We start from the raw sequence: 20182 nt of genomic DNA on the forward strand, positions 1-20182 counted from the left end.
CCCCTGAGGGGTCTAGGCGGGGAGGGGGAAGTAACAAAAGTGACCGGGTCAGAAAAAGGAGTCAGGGAGGCAAAACAGTTAAATAAAACAGTTTTATTGAAGTAATTCAACTAAAGGACACGGACAAGCCGTTATCACCATAAAAGAAACAAACAAAACTCAGGCGTCGGTCAGTAAGGCAAAAAGTCAAAAGGAAAGCGCAGCTCACTAGCTGGAAACCACAATACACAGCTCACTAGCTGGGAACCACAATACACAGCTCACTAGCTGGGAACCACAATACACAGCTCACTAGCTGGGAACCACAATACACAGCTCACTAGCTGGGAACCACAATACACAGCTCACTAGCTGGGAACACCACAAGACACAGCTCACTAGCTGGGAACACCACAAGACACAGCTCACTAGCTGGGAACACCACAAGACACTCAGCTCACTAGCTGGGCCCACACATAATGGCACTCTGGCCCAGAGCTCACCCTGCTCTGGGCTTAAATACCCTTAATTGCTGATGGGAGTCAGCTGTACAGGAGGGAAAGGTGGCACCTCAGGCAGGAGGTAGTGGGACACGCCCACACAGGCACCCTCAGGAGAGAGAGAGGCCCCGCTAGGGCCGTAACACTACCGTTGGCCAAATTCATATTGTTTCTACCGTATACCGTTTATACCGCCCACCCCTACTTGAAACAAAACAAAGGTTACAGTATAAATACTATCACTTTTCCTTTTCCACCCAGGGAAACTTTGTAAAATACAAATAAAAATTCCAGCGATTTGCAAATTTCACAACCCCATGTTTTATTTATAATAGAACAATGAAAAACATATGAAATGTTTAAACTGAGAAAATGTACAATTTTATGAAAAAAATATTGGCTTAATTTGAATGCAGCAGCACGTTTAAAAACAAAGTCTGGACTAGAGCTGGGCGATATATCGAGTTTTTAAAACATATCGATATATTTTTATACGAGATATAAGATGTGACAATATCCTTTATATCGATATAGTCTATGTTACGTTATACTTATAGTTGTGGAGCCGCAAGTTTGCCTCTCTTTCGTCTACTTTTGTCTCTACGCAACATTACTCCGCCTCGCCTTCACTGAAGACAACTCCCCCTCCTCCCCCATCGCTTCACGTGCAGGCAGCGACAAGATGGACACGGCAAATCTCCGTTAACGAGTTACTGCGCATCGCCCCATGCGTGGGGCTGGACGGCGTCAACGTGTTAACGAGCTAACCATGCTAACGAGCTAACCGCGCTAGTCCCTACGGGCTGCATAGCCTAAAATCCTTTCATTCTCTCAAAAGTTGACAGCGCGCCTTATGTATGAATTCTGGTTGTGCTTGATGGCCGCGAACCGATTTTATGTGGTACGCGGCGCTCAGCAATCTGTCAAAAATGTTTGAGTACGATTTTGGTCAGCTACGGAGCTGCACCGCTTGATAGATTGTCGGCGCATTACGGCTACCGAGGAGCCTCGCGGAGTGATACGTACTGTGCTTCAACGTAATATTACCGTATTGTGTGTGTATAAGGACCATAAATAGCACCTGTAAGAGACGTACGTGGTTATGAAGTGGATTTCAAACTCCAGGCTGTCAGTCACGCAGTAAAACTTGGAAATAGAGCTGCTGTGACATCTGTCTCTTTGTTACTATGCTCAGCGTCTTTTAGTTTACATTTTGACTGCACAATTGTGAGCTCTTTGTTATGCACAAAAACAACATTGTTTTATTTTATTTATGGAGCATTATTATTTAATGAATGCTCATAATTTATTTTTGAGTAATTTTTCATGTACATCTGTGCTGTATGTTAATAAAAGTGCTTGTGTGACATCTGGGACACAGTGTGACTAAGAACTCTCTTTTTGTTCTTACTTTGTGGCTTAAAAAAATATCGAGATATATATCTTATATCGCCATCCAGCTAAAAAATATCGAGATATGACTTTTGGGTCATATCGCCCAGCCCTAGTCTGGACAGGGCTGTGTTTACTACTCTGCAGCATCCACTCTTTCTTTTAACAAGTCTATAAACATCTGCGATAGCTGAGAAGAAGGTTGTCCCATATGTCTCATATAGGACTCTAGCTGCTCACCAGTCCTGAATCTTTGTCGTACAAATAGTTTAGGGTAGATCTGGATCGCAGGCAATAGCTGCAGCTTCCGGTTTAGCATCGTCTTGCTGAAATATGCAAAGCCTTCCTTGAAAAAGACATCATCTGAATGAGAGCATTGTTGCTCTAAAGCATTGATGGTGGTGCCTACTGATAATAATGCAGCCCCAAACCATCAGAGATGCAGGCTTTTAAAGTGAGTGCTGATAAAAAGCCAGATGATCCCAGAGGATGTTTTCCAAAAAGAATTTGAGATTTCAGTTTGTCTGACCACAGAACAGTTTTCTACTTTACCTCAGTCCAGTTTAAATGAGCTTTGGACGAGAGAAGATGGCAGTGTTTCTGGATCATGTTTACCTCTTTGCATGAACAAATGCATTAACCTGCATTTGTGGATGACACAGTGACCTGTGCTCACAGACAGTGGTTTCAGAATCATGCCTATTTTTAATGCAGTGCTGTCTGTGGGACTATAGATCACAGTATCCAATACTGATTTTCAGTCTTGGCGCTTGCACACAGAGATTTCTCCAGATCTTTTAATGGCATCATGCAATGTGGATGATGAGATATTAAACCCTTGGTCATTTTATACTGAGGAACTAAAACTGTTTCACAATTTGTAAGCACAGCTTTAACTCCATTTTCCAGCCCTTTTAAAACTACTCATACTTGTCTTGAAATTATGCATTTTCTCAGTTTAAACATTTCAGGACCTTAAAAAAAATGAAAACAAAACAGTAAAATATCTTTTGGGTGAGACTGCATAGGGTTTTTTTTTTTTTTTTTTTTTTTTTAACTAGGACAGGGCTGTCAGATTTGATGAAAACAGGAAACTTAACACCGTGACAGGCAGGGAAATTCCACCTTAGGTTTAAGACTTTAAAGCTTTGCACTCAGTTACTTCACAAAACATCCAGCCACGTTCAAATGAGATTTTATTCCTGCAAATAAGAAGAGAATTTTCTCATTAAGAAAAGCCTCTTAGTTCAATATTTGATGGAAGTCTGTTTTTCCCTTCAGCTTCGAGATGTTTTGGAAAGACATTCTTCTCAGCACATCATCTCCAGCACCACCCTCCATTCATTAAAAACCAGACTTTCTTCTAATTCTTCAAACTGGTCTGAGGAATAGTTCTCCAGGATGTCACTCACATTCAGTGCAGTCCTTGTATCTGATCATTTTCAGAGGAATTTTGTTTTATTTGTTTGTTTGTTTAAACAGTATCTAAAAGTCAAGCCGTAAAGAAATAGAAAAAATTCCAGCAAGACCTGACACAGGACCTGAAAGATACATCTGTGTCCTCAGCAAATCCATCTACTGTTCACTGAAGCTTCTCAGAAATTGTCTCAGTGTAAGGTTGGTTATCAAGAAGCCATTCCAAGGGAAACAGGGAGAAAATACTGAAGTATGCCATAATATACAAGAACTGGAATAAAAACAGTGACAACAGGTCTTATGAATCCATATTTAAAATTGATAGTTCAAATTGTTGTCATGGAGTTCAGAGGCCCCATGGATTGGGGCTAAATTTGCGGTGTTGGGGATATTGTTAAAGTTGATTAGGAAATTATGAATGAAGGAAGTACAGTAAGATTTTGATCTACCATTCTGATTCCATCTGGAAGGCATCTGATATGCTTAATTTTTCAGCATGACAGTCTCAAACACACTGCCAGTGCAGTAAAAGCAGACCTGGATAGAAAAGATAGCAGACAATGGAACAGAGCAAAGAGCTTTGAACGTCCCTTGAGAGACCCAGAGAAGTAGTCCTGAAAACTACATAAAGAAATTACAAGAATAATTGCATTTGCATGTTTCAATAAATCTCTGCACCTACTTCCTATTTTCCTGATAAAATACAGAGACATTGTCAACCTTAGTTCTTAGCATTCTCCCCAGATGATTCAGTTTTTGACTCATTCAGTTAGAGAATCTTCTTCCTGGAAATCCAAGAGTCCTCTAGCACAGCAAGTACTCCAGATGACCGCTAAAGCTCTGTTAGAGTGGTAGAGGCATCCCAGGCTATTTTGAGGCCCTAGTTACTACTGGTGGCCCTAAATATCTTTCGTTTTTGAGTTATTGAAGCCAACGTGTTCACAGGAACCCTCAGAGCTTTAGAAACGGTTTCATACCCTCTCCCTGATCAGCACCTCGCCACAGGTTTTAACGGATTTTGTCCTGACATGCAGCGTTAATTATAGGAGCTTAAATGCACACTTTTGAACGTCTCTAAACTATTATGTCTAGTCCCCTAAGGTTGCCACGAGAGGAGCCTAGACAGGTTCTAGATGCATTTTCAAAAATTGCTGATTCAAACAAGATACATCTAATGCCACTTTGCATTCAGAGTCATATAATCACATAGTGCTGTGCCAAAGTTTTGAGTCACCCCTCATTTCTAACTTTCATATTATCAAAATATATTTTCACTACATGTTAGCTGAAGATATTAAACATGGAATGCAGCGCTGCAATTCATCATAGTGTAGGAGTTAATTATTTCCCTTTGTAACGTTCCTAAAATCCATGAGGCATTTGGAGTATTTCACTTTTAGTGTCATTGCCAAATATTTGATTATTTTTTAATTGTTTTTCCAATAATCAACGAATTGATTAATATGTGCTTCTTATGTAATCCCCCCCCCCCCCCCCCAAGTTCTGTTTTGTGTGACAATCCAAAAAGTAAACTTCTTTTAGGTTTCGTAAAGATCTAAAACCCCAAAATTGCTCAGTTTACTCATTTAAGACGAAGGAAAGGAGAATATCCTCAGGAAAAGACACATGAAAAGAAATCCACATGACTAGAGAATTTTTGCTTGGAAACATTACATAGCTTAATTGATTAATTAGTATTTTCTCAAAGTAATAATAATAAATAACCAAAGTAAAAATTAAATTAGTATTAAAGTAGTTCTAAACAAATGTAATGAGCAGGTGGCAGCACCCTTACTGTTTACACAGTCGGAGTTGTGTCCTTTCCCCTCTTCAGGCTAACCTCATGAAAACGTGAACGAGAAGCTCTGACAGTATCACACACAACACAAGCAAGGCTTAATCTACTGCGTGTGGGATTCCCAGATCCACTGGTGGCTTTTAGATCCGCGTGGGTTACAACACACATCTGTAACTCACCGCAGTGTGCTCGGTCCTGGAGGTCTCACTGCTGTCCTGGGTAAAGCTGTGGCAAAGGCGAACGCACGCAAGAAGGAAAAAAAAAACTAAAACTCCTACTTCGCTCAGGAAAAAATGACCTCCGGATTATCTCTGCTGCGAGCCGTGATGGTTTTTATGTTACTTTTATTTTTGTATTTGTTCACAGAATGCGGGATGAGCTGGCAGCGCTGTCGAAGAACGCCTCGCTGTGTGTCAGTCGGCAGCAGCTGTGATGTGTTTACGCTGTGGAGAAGCAAAGAGTGGCGCCATCTACCGGTGGAGTCTGAGAACAGCAGGAAAACAGTGAGAAGGCGCTTACCGGACACTTTATTAGGTACACCTTGCTCCTGTCTGTTTTCATGGATCTGTGGGATTTAGATGTGGTGACTGTGGAGGCCATTTACGCACAGTGAAGTCATTTTCATGTCCATGAAACCAGTTTGAGACATGGTGTGTTCTCCTTTGTGCTCATAAAGGGATGGGCAAGGTTAGCAACGATCAGGTAGGCTGTGCTGGTAAATGATCCAGGGATCCATGTTGTTTATGCCAAATTCTGAGCCTTCCATCCAAATGTCACAGCAGAAATCTATTTTGGTGAGCCTGTGTGGATTGTAGCTTCAGTTTCCTGTTCACAGCAGACAAGAGTGGCACCTGGTGTGGTCTTCTGCTCCTGTAGCCCATCTGCCTCAAAGTTTTGCATAAGATGTGATGCTTGTCTGCACACTTTGGTTGTAATGATGGGTTATTTGAGTTTCTGATGTCTTGCGGTTGAAGCAGTGTGGCCATTTTCCTGTGAACTCTGTCATCAACAAGTACCTTTTTTTTTTTTTTTTACCAGAGAAAAGGACTTGTGACCCAGAGAACTGCCACTTACTCAGTGTCCTTTCTGTAAATTCGAGAGATGGTTGTGTGGGAAAACTAGATCAGTAGTTTCTGAAATACACACAACAGCCTGCCCCTCTTGACCATTTTTACATGCCTAAATGTACTGAGTTGGTGTCACAAATACTGAGATCCTATATGTTAGGGCAAGAGAAGAACATGCTGGGAAATTTAGGAGAAGTGGACATTTGCTATTTATTTTTCCCAAATTTGCCTTGTTGGCAGCTTTTGTCTTGTAAAGTTTTTTTCTCATGAAATTTTCAGGTTTTTCTAATAACTTTGTCACATATTTAACAATAAATCTGCATTTGTTCTCATTAATTCAATTTAGTCAATATTTGACAATATTGACAATTTTTTCTTGCAAAATGCAAAAAATTGCCACGTTTTTTCTCAATTTGCTGTTTTTGTGTTTCTCAATTTCTCCTAAATATGACACTTTTTGTCTCCTGAATATGACCAAATTCATATTTTTTCATGTGAATTTGCTAGATCTTTATTTTTTCCCTATATATTTCTATTTTTTTGAGTAAGTAATATACCAATTTTTTTCCAAAACATTTGCCTTATTTCTTCCAATTTTAACAATTTTTTCTTGTTGATTTACAAAATTTACAAAAAAACTAAACCTTTTAGTATTTTCTTAGTCTTGTATTTTTTCACTCTCACCTTTTGTCCTTTGCAATAATCATAAGTGTGTCATGTGCATTTGTCTTTATTTGTTTTATAAAAAATGTCAATATTTTTCTGTCAATGTTGAAAATGCTCTGGGAAAAAAATGGATAACACAGTATCATCTAAACAATTTAATATATTTACATAATTACGTGCATTAGTCAACCTTTTTAATAAAGCTCTTACAGCTAATTGGTAGCTGCCGTGGGTGCTGAGAGAAACTGTGAGAGAGAGAAACTTAACAAATGGCTGAAAAAAGCTCAGCTTCAGCTTGGACTCTACACGTAGACTAACAGAGCGAATGCCTCCCAGCCTGTGGAGTCACATTTCAGTGCTTTTCCATTCAGCAGTACATGTGAGTCCTTACCCAATCATATGTCAGCTACAGCTTGTTTTTGACCCTGTCCTCAGACCACCCCTCAAACCACCCAGCACTCTCCACATGCTGGGTGGTTTGAGGGTAACATATAGGATCTCATAGCACACACAGAGACACACACATATTCTGCAGTTTTGATATTTGAGATAGGACGCAAACTCAGTCAATATAGGTGAAAAGTTCTGGTTATAAAAGAAGCCTGCTGTTAGTGATATTAGACTCTCAGGGGAAGAGGATACAAAATCACAGAACACCCTGTTAATTTAATATGTTGAAATTCTCACCAGGTATATACTTAGACTGCTCTTACAGTTCAGTCACAGTAACTCAAAGAATCTCATAAAAATTATTATCATCAGTATCATCATGATTTGGAGCTGCTTTGTTTTTGGTCGGATGAAGAGCAGATGTGGTTGAATCTTTACCAAGATGCATTAAATAGGTTGACTTTTTTTCATATGTTGATGTATTTTAAAGTAAGAATCCTGAATTTATTCCAATAGAGATGGTTTAGACATGTGCAGGGGAAGGGTGGTGGATATATTCAGGAGGAAAAGGGAAAGGCCGCAGAGGAGGTTCATGGATGTGGCGAAGGAGGACGTGCAGAGGGTTGGTGTGGCAAAGGAAGATGCAAGAAGAGAGTGAGGTGAAGGAAGAGGATTTGCTGTGGTGACCGCTAAATGGAACTGCCGAAAGAAGAAGAAGATGTATTTGGCATAACTTACAGAGGTTCAATAAAGACGTCCCCAAAATATTTAACAATTATCTCCATACTAGTTTTTTGTTTTGTTTATTGTTGCATACATGCCTTCTTATTTTACTAAACTGTTACCTGGATTTCACCTGGAAGTCACCCCCTGAAAGGCCTCATGGGAAACTGGTTCCTATGTGTAGTTCTTCAAGTGGAGTGTGTCTGCTGTGCAAAATGAGTCTGTGCTGTGTTGTGTGGCCTATAGTGAATATCCTGTTTGTACAAGTGTGAGTGTTCACTTATGTATCATGTGTGTAAAATCCATATATTCATGTTACTTTGGCAAGGTTTAGGGAAAGAAAACATGTTAATCTTTCTAAGACATTTCCGTTTCAGTTTTTATTTGTCATATGCAAGTTAGCACAGGGTCAACATTGCAATGAAATGTATTTGACGAGGAGCAGACAGTCACTCAGCAGTATAGTATGTAAAAAATAGTAAGAGCAAATGCTCTAGCACATTTGATGCTAGAGTTATATTATTATTCAAAATACTAATCACCCAAACGACAACACTTCACAAAAAAAAAAGAAAAAAAAAGACATGAGCAAGAATTTATAGTCCTGTGTCCTGAGCATCCATCAAGCACCACTACAGCACAGGCTTGTGATACTGTCACAGTGGTAACCAGTGCCCTCTAGAGGACCAAGTGTGCACACAGGCAGAAACACAATAGAACTACAGCTTCTATTATTATGCTCCATCAGGCTGACAAAAATAGAGGCTACCGTGCTTTTAAACATCATTAGCAAACTTTTACATTTTTTGGGTGTGATCTTTCTTTTCTATTTTTTTAGTTTCACACGTAATATCTTCTTGATCTACTGATTTTACACACCAGGTGAAAGATTTTCTGCTTTCTCAATCATGCCTTACACATTATGTTTAGACCACCGAAGGGCAACTTCGTCATTTTAGCACCAATTAATGTAAAAATCCTGGTTAATTCCTAAGACTTGAACTATTTCTTGCAGCTATTTGTTGCATAATGACAGACCACTGCTGGGCTATAATCCAGTCTGCCTGTATAAGTTCTACCTCTGACGGGAGTTTTAAGTACTTGAAATGAAGGCATCTGGACTTATGCCAGTATTTAATACCTGGGACTTTTCTACATGAATTGTGCAACAAAAAAATCGAATGTTTTCAAATATGAGTCTATGTGACCTTTGGCTAAATCACGCTGACTCAGCTTATGGAAGCCTTATCCAGGATAAACAGCTGTGACGTAGCTGCTGCTTTTCTCCTACAATGAAAAAAGGACAAAAAAACAGCACACCGTTCTTGTTGTTCCCAAGGCAAACAGGATTATCACATATTTTTACTGGAAATAGACACACAGTGACACAAAGTTTGGTGGAGAAATGGAAGCAGTGGAAAAGAACGCCAAGTCTCTGTTCACGGCTTATGAATTGTGGGTGTTTCTTCAGTGTGGGAATTCCTGAACTCTAATGAGTAAAAACCACCAACCCTCCTCCAACCCTCTCCAGCTGGTTATATGAGCCTGAGTGCTATTGTGCTAGTCCAGAGGAGACGGCTGAACTCTGAGGAGCACATCATGAAGGTAAGCACTTATCAAATTTAGATTATATCTAAAAATAATTGGGAGGTATTTTTTTGGCTAATCGAGCATAACTACTATTAAATGAGGAGTTTTTACATTAAATGAACTCTTTCCCTGCATTTTTTTCACAGCTGAATTTGGCTGCTGCTTTGGCGTTGTCACTTGCCTTCATCTCTCCTGTTTGGTAGGTGCACACATGCAGAAATCTTTGACACTGTTGGCTGTTAAACTTATCTCTGGTACACTGTTTGTCAAAAATCATAGTTTAGATTTTTTTTTTTCATTATCAAAGGTTTTTCTACTATCTGTTCATTTTAAATAATATAATATAACATAACTGTTTTGCAATGAATACACTGTCCCATCCTCATCCCCAGTTGTCAGCAGCCTGTAAACTGCAGATGGGGGCCTTATGGAGACTGGTCTGAGTGTGATGGCTGCACAAGTACAAAGGTACATTGGAACTGCTTCAGCATTCACTTACATGCAGCAGAGACATGTAAGCTTTGCACGTAAATAGAGTGCCTTTTAGCCTGAGGCACTGTAAATTCTAACGAGTAATTGTGTTTCTACTCCTGCTCAAGGACACTTAAGCACAAGGAGTGCCTCGGAATCAACTCTCCAGTCCTAAAACAGCTCTAAACCCATAGACTGTATATAAAAGATGGGATCTCAAATCAACTACTGATTTGAGAAGTCCTGTTGTGAAACCTCAAACTGAACGCCAAACTGCAATTTTGAAATTGGCACTGCATGGAGGGAGAAAAGCTACAGCCCCAGACTTGACTGGGGAAGCTGACAATCACACATGCCAGAAACAGTTATAAACAAAAATGGAGTCAGAAATAAGACGTGTGTAAATGTCGAACAGCAGTTGCTCTTCCGTACTCTGAAGAGTAGCAATTATACAGCACTTATTACTGAAGAGGAGCTTTAAATGGAGTGATAATTTAAAATATTAGTGTCATGTTGTATTAAATAGAGCCTAAAACTAGTTATTGAGATCATACAGAAACTTTTTACAGCCTAGGCCTTTTTCTTCACGTAGATTTCTAGACAACAAAAGATGCCAGAGTCGCCCCCTGCAGGCCTTTAGAAAGATGCAGCTTTATGGCACTTCCACTTTAGCTTTACTTTGAGAACTAGAAGCGAAATCTAATTTTTACACATGCATCTTGCTGTATGGGTAATTTGGCCCTACTTTTTGAATAATATCTTTAGGAACTTAAAAACAAACTTTAGTTTTGGCTTGCCTGCCTGACCCCTAGTTTAAACAAACTGTTACATAATGCAAAAAATGTTTGAGGCATAGGCAAAGATCACCCCACAAGTTTGGTTTTTTTTGTTCTGTCTCTTCTGATCTTCACTTTCTGATCTTCACTTTAAAGCCAATCCTTATAGTATAATGTTTTAAAGATCAGTGTTTTGTCCAGAGATGTGCATTATTTCTGCACAGTTTGTCCCTTTGCTGTGACATAATGAATATAGTGCACACACAAATTGTTTACACAGCAGTCACACATTCAGTGATGCCTGATCCCCCAAGTCCATTACGAAGACTCTGATTTGCACTTTGTGTAATCCTCAGGCCAACAGAAACGAAAGGCCTCAGGACTGTGAGAGGAAACACAGTGAGAGCGCTCCATCTATTCATTACACTTGCATGCCTACAGTTTAGTCAGAGCCACTGCAGTCAAAGGAGAAGTAATGTTTCTATCTTAGCAGAAGCAAGGTCATCACCAAACAGAGCAGGAGTGAGTGACCAAGGATTGGATATTTATGAAGTCAGATACTAGCTAAAAGGAAGAACTGGGGTGGAAGTGGGTTTCAAAGCAGTGTATTGATAAACAACAATTGTAGGCAATTGAGCTTCAATAGTGCATGTGACCATGCCAATAAGCGAGCTTACATAGGGTGCACTAGCAGTATTAGCGTGCAAAAAGACTATTCATGTTTTTAATCACTTTTTTTACAGGTACGAACTCGACACGTGGAAGTGTTTGCCCAGTTTGGCGGTGTGCCGTGCTCAGGAGAGGCCACTCAAACACAAACATGTGTCCCACAGAAAAGATGTCCACTGGAAGCAGGCTGTGGAGACAGGTTTCGCTGCAACTCTGGTAAATTGCAGTGTAAACAAAAATATCGCAAATAATTAAAATTCCTTCTACAGCATTTTTTGGGGTTTTTTTTGCAATCTGTGGATAAACCTCTTTACTGAAACCATCATGCAGGTCAGTGTATCAGCCAGTCTCTAGTGTGTAATGGAGACCAGGACTGTGAGGACGGGCTGGACGAGCGAAACTGCGGCGAAGACAACAGCCTGGCCACGTGTGACCTCGACAAAACACCTCCAAACTCTGACTTCACAGGTCGAGGGTAAGTAGCTACAGCTCCCAACACCAGGAATGTGACTGCAGATCAGAATATGATTTTTGGGAAGGAGAATATTTAACTTATGTGTCTAGAATATAGACTGCATAACCTCAGTGGGTTCTCCTCTAAGTTTTGGACTCAACAATTTGTCTCCATGCTAGCCTTTGAGGCTGCAGTTTGGTGTAAAACTGATGTGTATGTGTGTGTGTGTGTGTGTGTTGTGCAGGTACGATGTGCTAACAGGGAAACTGAGAGCAGGTGTGATCAACACTCGAAGCTTTGGAGGGCAGTGTAGGAAGGTGTTCAGCGGTGACCATAAAGTCTTGTACAGACTGCCACACAACATCCTCAGATATAACTTTGAGGTGAGTCAAACAGGAACCTGTAGTTTTCATGCAAAATAAAGTTGGTGAGCTGACTCCTATGAATAACCCAGTAAGATAATAAAAGAATGCTCAATTTGACATCAAGTAGTTGCAGGTAAAAGTTCACTCAAAGTGACAAATTTGCTTTGGATGATGGTCTTTTGAGGAAAACTCTGTTTGATTTGTCCAACTGTTGGATAATAAATGTTTGCAGAAAATTGCCTGCAGTTGTTGAGTTGTGAGCTGACTGACAGCCTGAACAACACGGAGCTGATGTGACAAGCTGCCGTCCGATTTTAGAAAATGCTGAACTCTGATGTTTGTGCTGCAGGTGACAGTAGACAATGACGAGAGCGACGAATCCTACGAGAGCTCTTGGTCCTACATGCAGCACATCCAGAGCAACGCCTTTCTGGTGCACGACCGGCGCACGTTTCACAAGGAGGTTACTAACAACAAGGTGTGTATACACAAATACAGTTTATGTCTTTTTTTTAATTCCAATGAGATTAACAAACTGTACCTAGGCTCAGATCAGTCGGCTCTGTCAGCATCTTGCTCAAGTTTTTCCTTCCACATCTGTTGTCCAGGCCTACCGACTTATAATCCTGAAGAATAAAGTGGAGCTGGCCCAGTTTCAAAACTCTGCCCCCCAGTATCTGACTCTGGCCGAAGGCTTCTGGAAGGCCTTGTCCTTGCTGCCCCTCACATATGACTACTCGGCCTACCATCAGGTGCTCCAGAAGTATGGCACACACTACCTTTCCGAGGGCTCACTTGGAGGCGAATACCAAGCCTTGTTGGAGTTAGACCGTCAGGCACTCGCATCTACCAGTAAGAATATTTGGTATTAATGACACCAGGCATTTTAGTCAATTTAAAATAATGCACACACGTTAGAGATAATCTGTTTGATCCTGGCTTGTTTTCTGTAAAGGTACGACAGATATAGATTACCAGAGGTGTTGGAGGAAAGTTAAGCGCCGTTTCTTCAGGAAAAAAGTCAAAACAGTCTGTGAAAAACTGACAAAATCTGTATCAAGCAGCCACGGTGGGTGAAAGGTTTTTATATCAAGACTTTTGAACCATACACAGTGGCCCATAGAGGGTCAAAGAAACCAAATAAATGATTTAACCTCCGCTTACTTTCTACAGGAAGCAGTGTTAACAAGATGCCCATTAAGGTCAATGTGTTCGGAGGAGATATAGGACTCATTGGTGCTCTGAGTGTTCTGGATCTGGAAAACCCAGAAGCTAATGGAGAAGTTTACGATAACTGGGCTTCATCTGTCAAAGACTTCCCTGAAGTCATAAACCAGAAGGTATAACAGTGAAAAGAGTGAAACATCTATTTGCTTTCTTTCTATTGTCTGCTTCATCCTGGTTAAGTGACTGTTTCTCAGGCCCCTCCAGGTGTGGGGGCCTATCTGCCCTCACCATACTCGTGCCTGCTTCATGCCCTCGGGGGCAGGGCTATGGTTCTCCACAGCTTCTAGCAGATAGTTACATGGAGAAACCTTTTGAAAACACAGGTGTGCACGCAGGCGCTCATAGACACACACTATATCTTCCTTGGCTGCTGCCTCAAAGCATACCATTGAGGCATGCTGCTCAGAAACTCTGTTACTCTACTTATCTAGGTTGTTGCTGTGGTCTCCCTATTGTGTTGTTCTCTTTTTTGCTCGTTTTCTTTTTCTGTTTTGTTCCATCAGGTGATCGAGAGGATTTTTTTAGTGTCTTCTCTCACTGTCCCTCTTCCCCTCTATTTTTCTTTCCCACCTTTCTTGCTTTCTTCCTTTCCATCCCCCATCCATATCTGTCCATTCTTTAATAACTTAAAATATGATAGATAAATAAATAATAACAATAATAAAGATCAATCAAGTGGACCAACAGGATAGGCAAAAAAATAAAGTGACTCTTTGGTTTGGGCAGAAACTCAAACAGACTCACAGGAAGGGAAAAATTAGAGTTTGGATTCAGTGAAGTGAGACGTGATCTTTTGCAGAGTTGCCTTTATAAATGTTGTTTAGAGTTTAGGCTTGGCTTCTGCAAGCTATGCATTTGCACTTAAGAAGATATAATTTGGTTTCTTTTCATAATAAATAACCTTCCTTGATGAAGGATTATGTGTATTTGTTTTAAATGTGTTGGGTTTTTTCAGCTGCGCCCTCTGTATGAGCTGGTTAAGGAAGTGCAGTGTGCAGGACTGAAGAAGCTCCACCTAAAAAGGGCCACAGAGGAGTACCTGGCGGAGGAGCATCCCTGTCACTGCCAGCCGTGTCAGAACAACGGTCAGCCACTGCTGACGGGCTCCGAATGTCGCTGTGTCTGCCGCCCGGGAACCTCAGGACGAGCATGCGAGAACGGAGCTGTGATTGGAGAACAACCAGGTAACCAGCCATAAAACCTTGTGCCATCCAAACTCCTTTCCTAACAAGACAGAACTGGAAACTGAAGCTCTCCTGATTTTCTTCAGGGGTGATCCACGGCAGCTGGAGCTGCTGGTCTTCCTGGGGCTCATGCTCTGGAGGCCAAAGGTCAAGAACCCGAAGCTGCAATAACCCCGCCCCCAGCAGAGGTGGTCAACATTGCACGGGACTGCAGGTGGAACAGAAGCCCTGTGATGACCCAGACATCCAATATTTACAGTAAGAATCATTTTATTTAAGTATTAGTCTGGTAAATGTAACTTAATCAATATAATGGAAATAAATAAATGAAATAAAACAGTTTAAAAAGCAAAACCAAAAGTTTTCATTCATTTCAATCTCAAGGTTTTAAAGGTTATTTGCAATGTCCTTAATGATTTGGATCCACAAGTTGTGATTTTGATATTGCAAACTAATCCACTCCAGTGACATTCATTTAGGAGTATCAGAGTCATCTAACTGCAAACTGTTTGCTCTCAGGATAATGGAGCCCCAGTGCTTCAGTCTTTCTGTAACTCCACCAAAAACCTGTGGGCCTCCTCCAAACCTCAGGAATGGATTTGTTCAGGTGAGGCTAAGCAGCTGTTGAGGCTACTGAACCTCTGGTGTTTGGGACTGAGAATCTTCTTTAAGTCCATCAGGCTGAGGATGATTGAGCTTTCCTGTCATTTTTTTCTAGAATCCCAGAGATATTTACCTGGTTGGAAACACGGTGGAGTACTCCTGCGTGGACTGGTATTACCTCAGTGGAAATGCAGTAGCAACATGTGCTGAAAACCAGAAGTGGACTACAGGACCGAGGGTTTGTAAAAGTACGTTTTGTGATTTATTTATTTTTTTGTGTGTGTGTATAATTTTTTCTTTTGCTATCAGGTTATCCCAGAAACTGCTGTGTGAATATAGCCACTGGCTAAGAAGCCAGGACTCAGGGGTCTGGAGTCATGGAGTAATTTTTTTGTGTGCCATGTGGTGTTTTATGAGTGCTTTGGTCCAGAGAGAATTCTTCAGTATGTATGAACGGATTCCTTCACATGAGCAGAGGTGGCAAAAACGTAAAGTGACAACTCTATTTAAGTACAGCAACAATGTATTTGTATTTCATTACTTGACACCTTTGCACATGAGCATTTTGTGCTCCTGTTCAGAGATTTCTGGAGCTTTGAGGCTTCTTTTTGCAGTCATCTTAAATTTATTTCAATAGTCACAATTAGGCAGGTTGCATTAGGTTTGTGCAGCAAAAGAGGGAACTGGATGGCTACAGCTTTGTTACTTACTGAGGTAATGCAGAGGTGATTTCCAAGTCAAAACTTTGCCTTATCTGTTGGTTGAGACACCACGATATTTTCTTCGGATAAAAATTTCCTGCTGTCTGATTAGATGATAAAAGAGTCAGAAATTATTGGTGTTGTGCGTGGTTCAAAGGGGCCTGGGTCCACTCACTTCAACAACTTGTCCATCCTGACTGTGAGAATTGTTTTCTTAGGTGTTTTTGTCAGTTATCAAAACAAATATACGACCAGATGTGTTTTCTTTTCTAAAAGACAGTCAGCAGATCTGTCCTATTGCAGCAGCCCATTTCACACTGACCGATATCTGTGAAATCTGAGCAGCTCGTCCTGAATCAAATGTTGCTCAGAAGAGATTGAAGAAACTTTCCTTAAATTTTGTTGTTTTCTATTCTGCTGTGGGTGCCGTGTTTTTTGACACAGGGATCATGTACACCTGAAGCCTCAGATTGGGAGTAAGGGCGTTCAAAGTGAGGATGAAGTCACTTAATGCAGTTACTTCCACTGAAAGTAAAAAACCTACAGAACATAACATAAGACAGGTTGAGGTGGTTTCTGTTGAGAAAAGTTGTAGCTCACCCAAGTCTCTTTCTTTTTCTCACTCTCTCATCTGTAATGAGGGTAATCATTCAAATAAGACTTTGATAATTGAATTACATTTTGGATATTGCTGTCAACATTAATGAACCGTCTGAAGCCTGCATTGTTTTGTAATGCCAGCAGAGGGCGACTCCTCCGGTTGCAAAAAGAAACGTTTTTTTAATGACTGCATGGACTCAGTTGCTATTTTCAGGTCTTACTGAATAAAAGTTGAAGTTAATTTTGTAAATGATCATCATTTCTAGGGCCCTTAAAGGAGGATAATCCAGGTCATGAGAGTGCTTGTTAGCATATGAACAGTCTAACAGTCAGAGATGCTCCTCAACCATGGTTGGATGCTTCATAGCAGAACTTCAACGGGTGATGTCTTTGGTGGCGATGCCCATCTTTTTTGTACAGTTTGTGGGAACCAGCAGGTTTCGCCTCATTTCTACCACCTCCCCCTTGCTGCTTTATAACCACTTGAATTTTGGACATAGCAACCTGCTGAACAGGGCACACAGCATGATCATAAACCCTACACAGCCTTGTAAGATGGAGTAAAATTAAGTCCCAGAACTGAGTAAAACCTTAAAGATCTCCATGTTTTAAGTTTTTCCATTGTTAGTAACTGTATTGGAAGTTCAGTTTTGTTGTAATTCTCACTCCCTGATGCTCAAAAGCTTTGTCCTCCTGTTCCAGGTTCCACATGTGGGATTCCCTCACTCAACAATTTAGTTGTAGCCACACCAACCAAGCAAGCCTATGAGATTGGAGACAGTGTGTCCCTGTCCTGCCCCGAGGGCTCGGTGATTGACAGAGAGGTGTCGGAGATCATCTGCACTCCCAGTCTGCAGTGGTCTCCTTCTCCTGCTGTTGCTCATTGTACAGCAGGTAAAATGCATTTCATCTTGCTCTTCTTTTTTTGCTCTCTAAGGGTGACTTCTGTCTCTCTAGCTGTTATATGTTCAGTATTTTCTTCTCAATAACTTTTTCTGGCTGCATTTTGGTGGTGGGCTGGTAAGGTGCAGTCAATTTTTGTCACGTTATATCTGCTTTAATATATGGTTGAATCCTGCTTTTTGTATGCTTTCCTCAGCCCCCACAGCTCCCTCTCCTCCTTCTGGCCTAACATGTAAACTATGGGAGACTCTGGGAAAGAACGAGTGTGTCTGTAAAATGCCGAATCAGTGCACGTAAGCTGATGTCCATTTCTGTATTTAGCACATTGGAAATGCTCCATCTATTTATAAAACCTAATTCAAATTCTCTCCGTTTCTGTGTATTATCTTCTTTTAGGACTTCTCTGCAGCTGTGTGCCACACTTCGTGCAAACCATAATATGGTGCTAGATGTCTGTAAGCTCGGAGCTCTGCGGTGTATGGGCCGGAACTTCGTGTTAACCAGTGACAGCGACTGCCGGTGGCCAGAGAAGAAGTTTACATCCTGCGAGGATTGCCAGCCGGGGACAATCTGTCAAGGTGTCTTTATAGAAGACTTTTTTTCTTTTCTCACAATAAAAGCCAAAAACAGGATGTATATGTGACAGGATGCTGTATAAAACCATTGTGTTTTTTAACTGCAGAAGCAGAGAGGAAATGCGTGTGCAGGAATGCATCAGAATGCCCCAAAGACTCTACTCCACTCTGCGTTAGCTCCGGTGACGGCAGCACTCACGTGACCACGACTGAATGTGAGGCGGGGGCCAGGCGATGTGCTGGAGAGCAGGTCAACGTGATCAGTATTGATCCCTGCCAATAATAAAGATGCTGGTTTTGGCTTTTTCTCTCTGAAAATTTTGACATTGTACATACAGTGGGGCAAAAAAGTATTTAGTCAGCCACCGATTGTGCAAGTTCCCCCACCTAAAATGATGACAGAGGTCAGTAATTTGCACCAGAGGTACACTTCAACTGTGAGAGACAGAATGTGAAAAAAAAAAATCCATGAATCCACATGGTAGGATTTGTAAAGAATTTATTGGTAAATCAGGGTGGAAAATAAGTATTTGGTTAATAACAAAAATACAACTCAATACTTTGTAACATAACCTTTGTTGGCAATAACAGAGGTCAAACGTTTACTATAGGTCTTTACCAGGTTTGCACACACAGTAGCTGGTATTTTGGCCCATTCCTCCATGCAGATCTTCTTGAGAGCAGTGATGTTTTGGGGCTGTCGCCGAGCAACACGGACTTTCAACTCCCGCCACAGATTTTCTATGGGGTTGAGGTCTGGAGACTGGCTAGGCCACTCCAGGACTTTCAAATGCTTCTTACGGAGCCACTCCTTTGTTGCCCGGGCGGTGTGTTTTGGATCATTGTCATGTTGGAAGACCCAGCCTCGTTTCATCTTCAAAGTTCTCACTGATGGAAGGAGGTTTTGGCTCAAAATCTCACGATACATGGCCCCATTCATTCTGTCCTTAACACGGATCAGTCGTCCTGTCCCCTTGGCAGAAAAACAGCCCCATAGCATGATGTTTCCACCCCCATGCTTCACAGTAGGTATGGTGTTCTTGGGATGCAACTCAGTATTCTTCTTCCTCCAAACACGACGAGTTGAGTTTATACCAAAAAGTTCTACTTTGGTTTCATCTGACCACATGACATTCTCCCAATCCTCTGCTGTATCATCCATGTGCTCTCTGGCAAACTTCAGACGGGCCTGGACATGCACTGGCTTCAGCAGCGGAACACGTCTGGCACTGCGGGATTTGATTCCCTGCCGTTGTAGTGTGTTACTGATGGTGACCTTTGTTACTTTGGTCCCAGCTCTCTGCAGGTCATTCACCAGGTCCCCCCGTGTGGTACTGGGATCTTTGCTCACCGTTCTCATGATCATTTTGACCCCACGGGATGAGATCTTGCGTGGAGCCCCAGATCGAGGGAGATTATCAGTGGTCTTGTATGTCTTCCATTTTCTGATGATTGCTCCCACAGTTGATTTTTTCACACCAAGCTGCTTGCCTATTGTAGATTCACTCTTCCCAGTCTGGTGCAGGTCTACAATACTTTTCCTGGTGTCCTTCGAAAGCTCTTTGGTCTTGGCCATGGCAGAGTTTGGAGTCTGACTGTTTGAGGCTGTGGACAGGTGTCTTTTATACAGATGATGAGTTCAAACAGGTGCCATTCATACAGGTAACGAGTGGGGGACAGAAAAGCTTCTTACAGAAGACGTTACAGGTCTGTGAGAGCCAGAGATTTTCCTTGTTTGAGGTGACCAAATACTTATTTTCCACCCTAATTTACGAATAAATTCTTTACAAATCCTACCATGTGAATTCATGGATTTTTTTTTTTTCACATTCTGTCTCTCACAGTTGAAGTGTACCTCTGGTGCAAATTACTGACCTCTGTCATCATTTTAAGTGGGGGAACTTGCACAATCGGTGGCTGACTAAATACTTTTTTGCCCCACTGTACACACAAATGTTTTAATCTAATTGCTTGTTTTAGTTACATACGGAAAGTTAATAAAACGTTTTTGTTACTGTATCATACAATCTAAGGACTTATTTTTGCTGTTGGTGGAGCCATTACACATAATTCTGACCCAGCCATCCAAATGTCTCAGCAGAAATCAAGACTCATAAGATCAGGCTGTGTTTT

The 20182-nt window shown here is 41.2% G+C and overlaps 2 protein-coding genes across 4 annotated transcripts in view; one reads left to right on the top strand and one right to left on the bottom strand.

Moving 5' to 3' along the window:
• ghrb (growth hormone receptor b) overlaps nt 1-5497 on the bottom strand; it is a 31698-nt gene extending 26201 nt beyond the window's left edge. The window contains exon 1 of one of the 3 annotated variants that reach the window (XM_026174457.2): nt 5265-5497. The gene's annotated coding sequence lies outside the window, so the exon portion shown is untranslated. Of the gene's footprint in view, nt 1-5082; nt 5199-5264 lie in introns of those variants that run through there. The other 2 variants (XM_026174460.2, XM_026174458.2) reach the window with 2 other exon arrangements.
• Nucleotides 5498-9433: 3936 nt separating this feature from the next.
• Nucleotides 9434-18357, top strand: LOC113026049 (complement component C7-like). The gene is made up of 18 exons (XM_026174454.2): nt 9434-9536; nt 9668-9720; nt 9914-9989; nt 11512-11653; nt 11768-11912; nt 12136-12274; nt 12606-12734; nt 12865-13108; nt 13212-13325; nt 13430-13596; nt 14439-14667; nt 14754-14925; nt 15187-15274; nt 15386-15518; nt 17274-17465; nt 17671-17767; nt 17871-18052; nt 18157-18357. Exons 1-18 carry the CDS (start codon nt 9471-9473, stop codon nt 18330-18332), a joined length of 2544 nt encoding a protein of 847 aa, XP_026030239.2. The 5' UTR covers nt 9434-9470; the 3' UTR covers nt 18333-18357.
• The last annotated feature ends 1825 nt before the right edge of the window (nt 18358-20182 follow it).

This window comes from Astatotilapia calliptera, chromosome 7 (assembly GCF_964374335.1).
Source record: "Astatotilapia calliptera chromosome 7, fAstCal68.1, whole genome shotgun sequence".
In the NCBI taxonomy this organism is placed as follows: Eukaryota; Metazoa; Chordata; class Actinopteri; order Cichliformes; family Cichlidae; genus Astatotilapia; species Astatotilapia calliptera.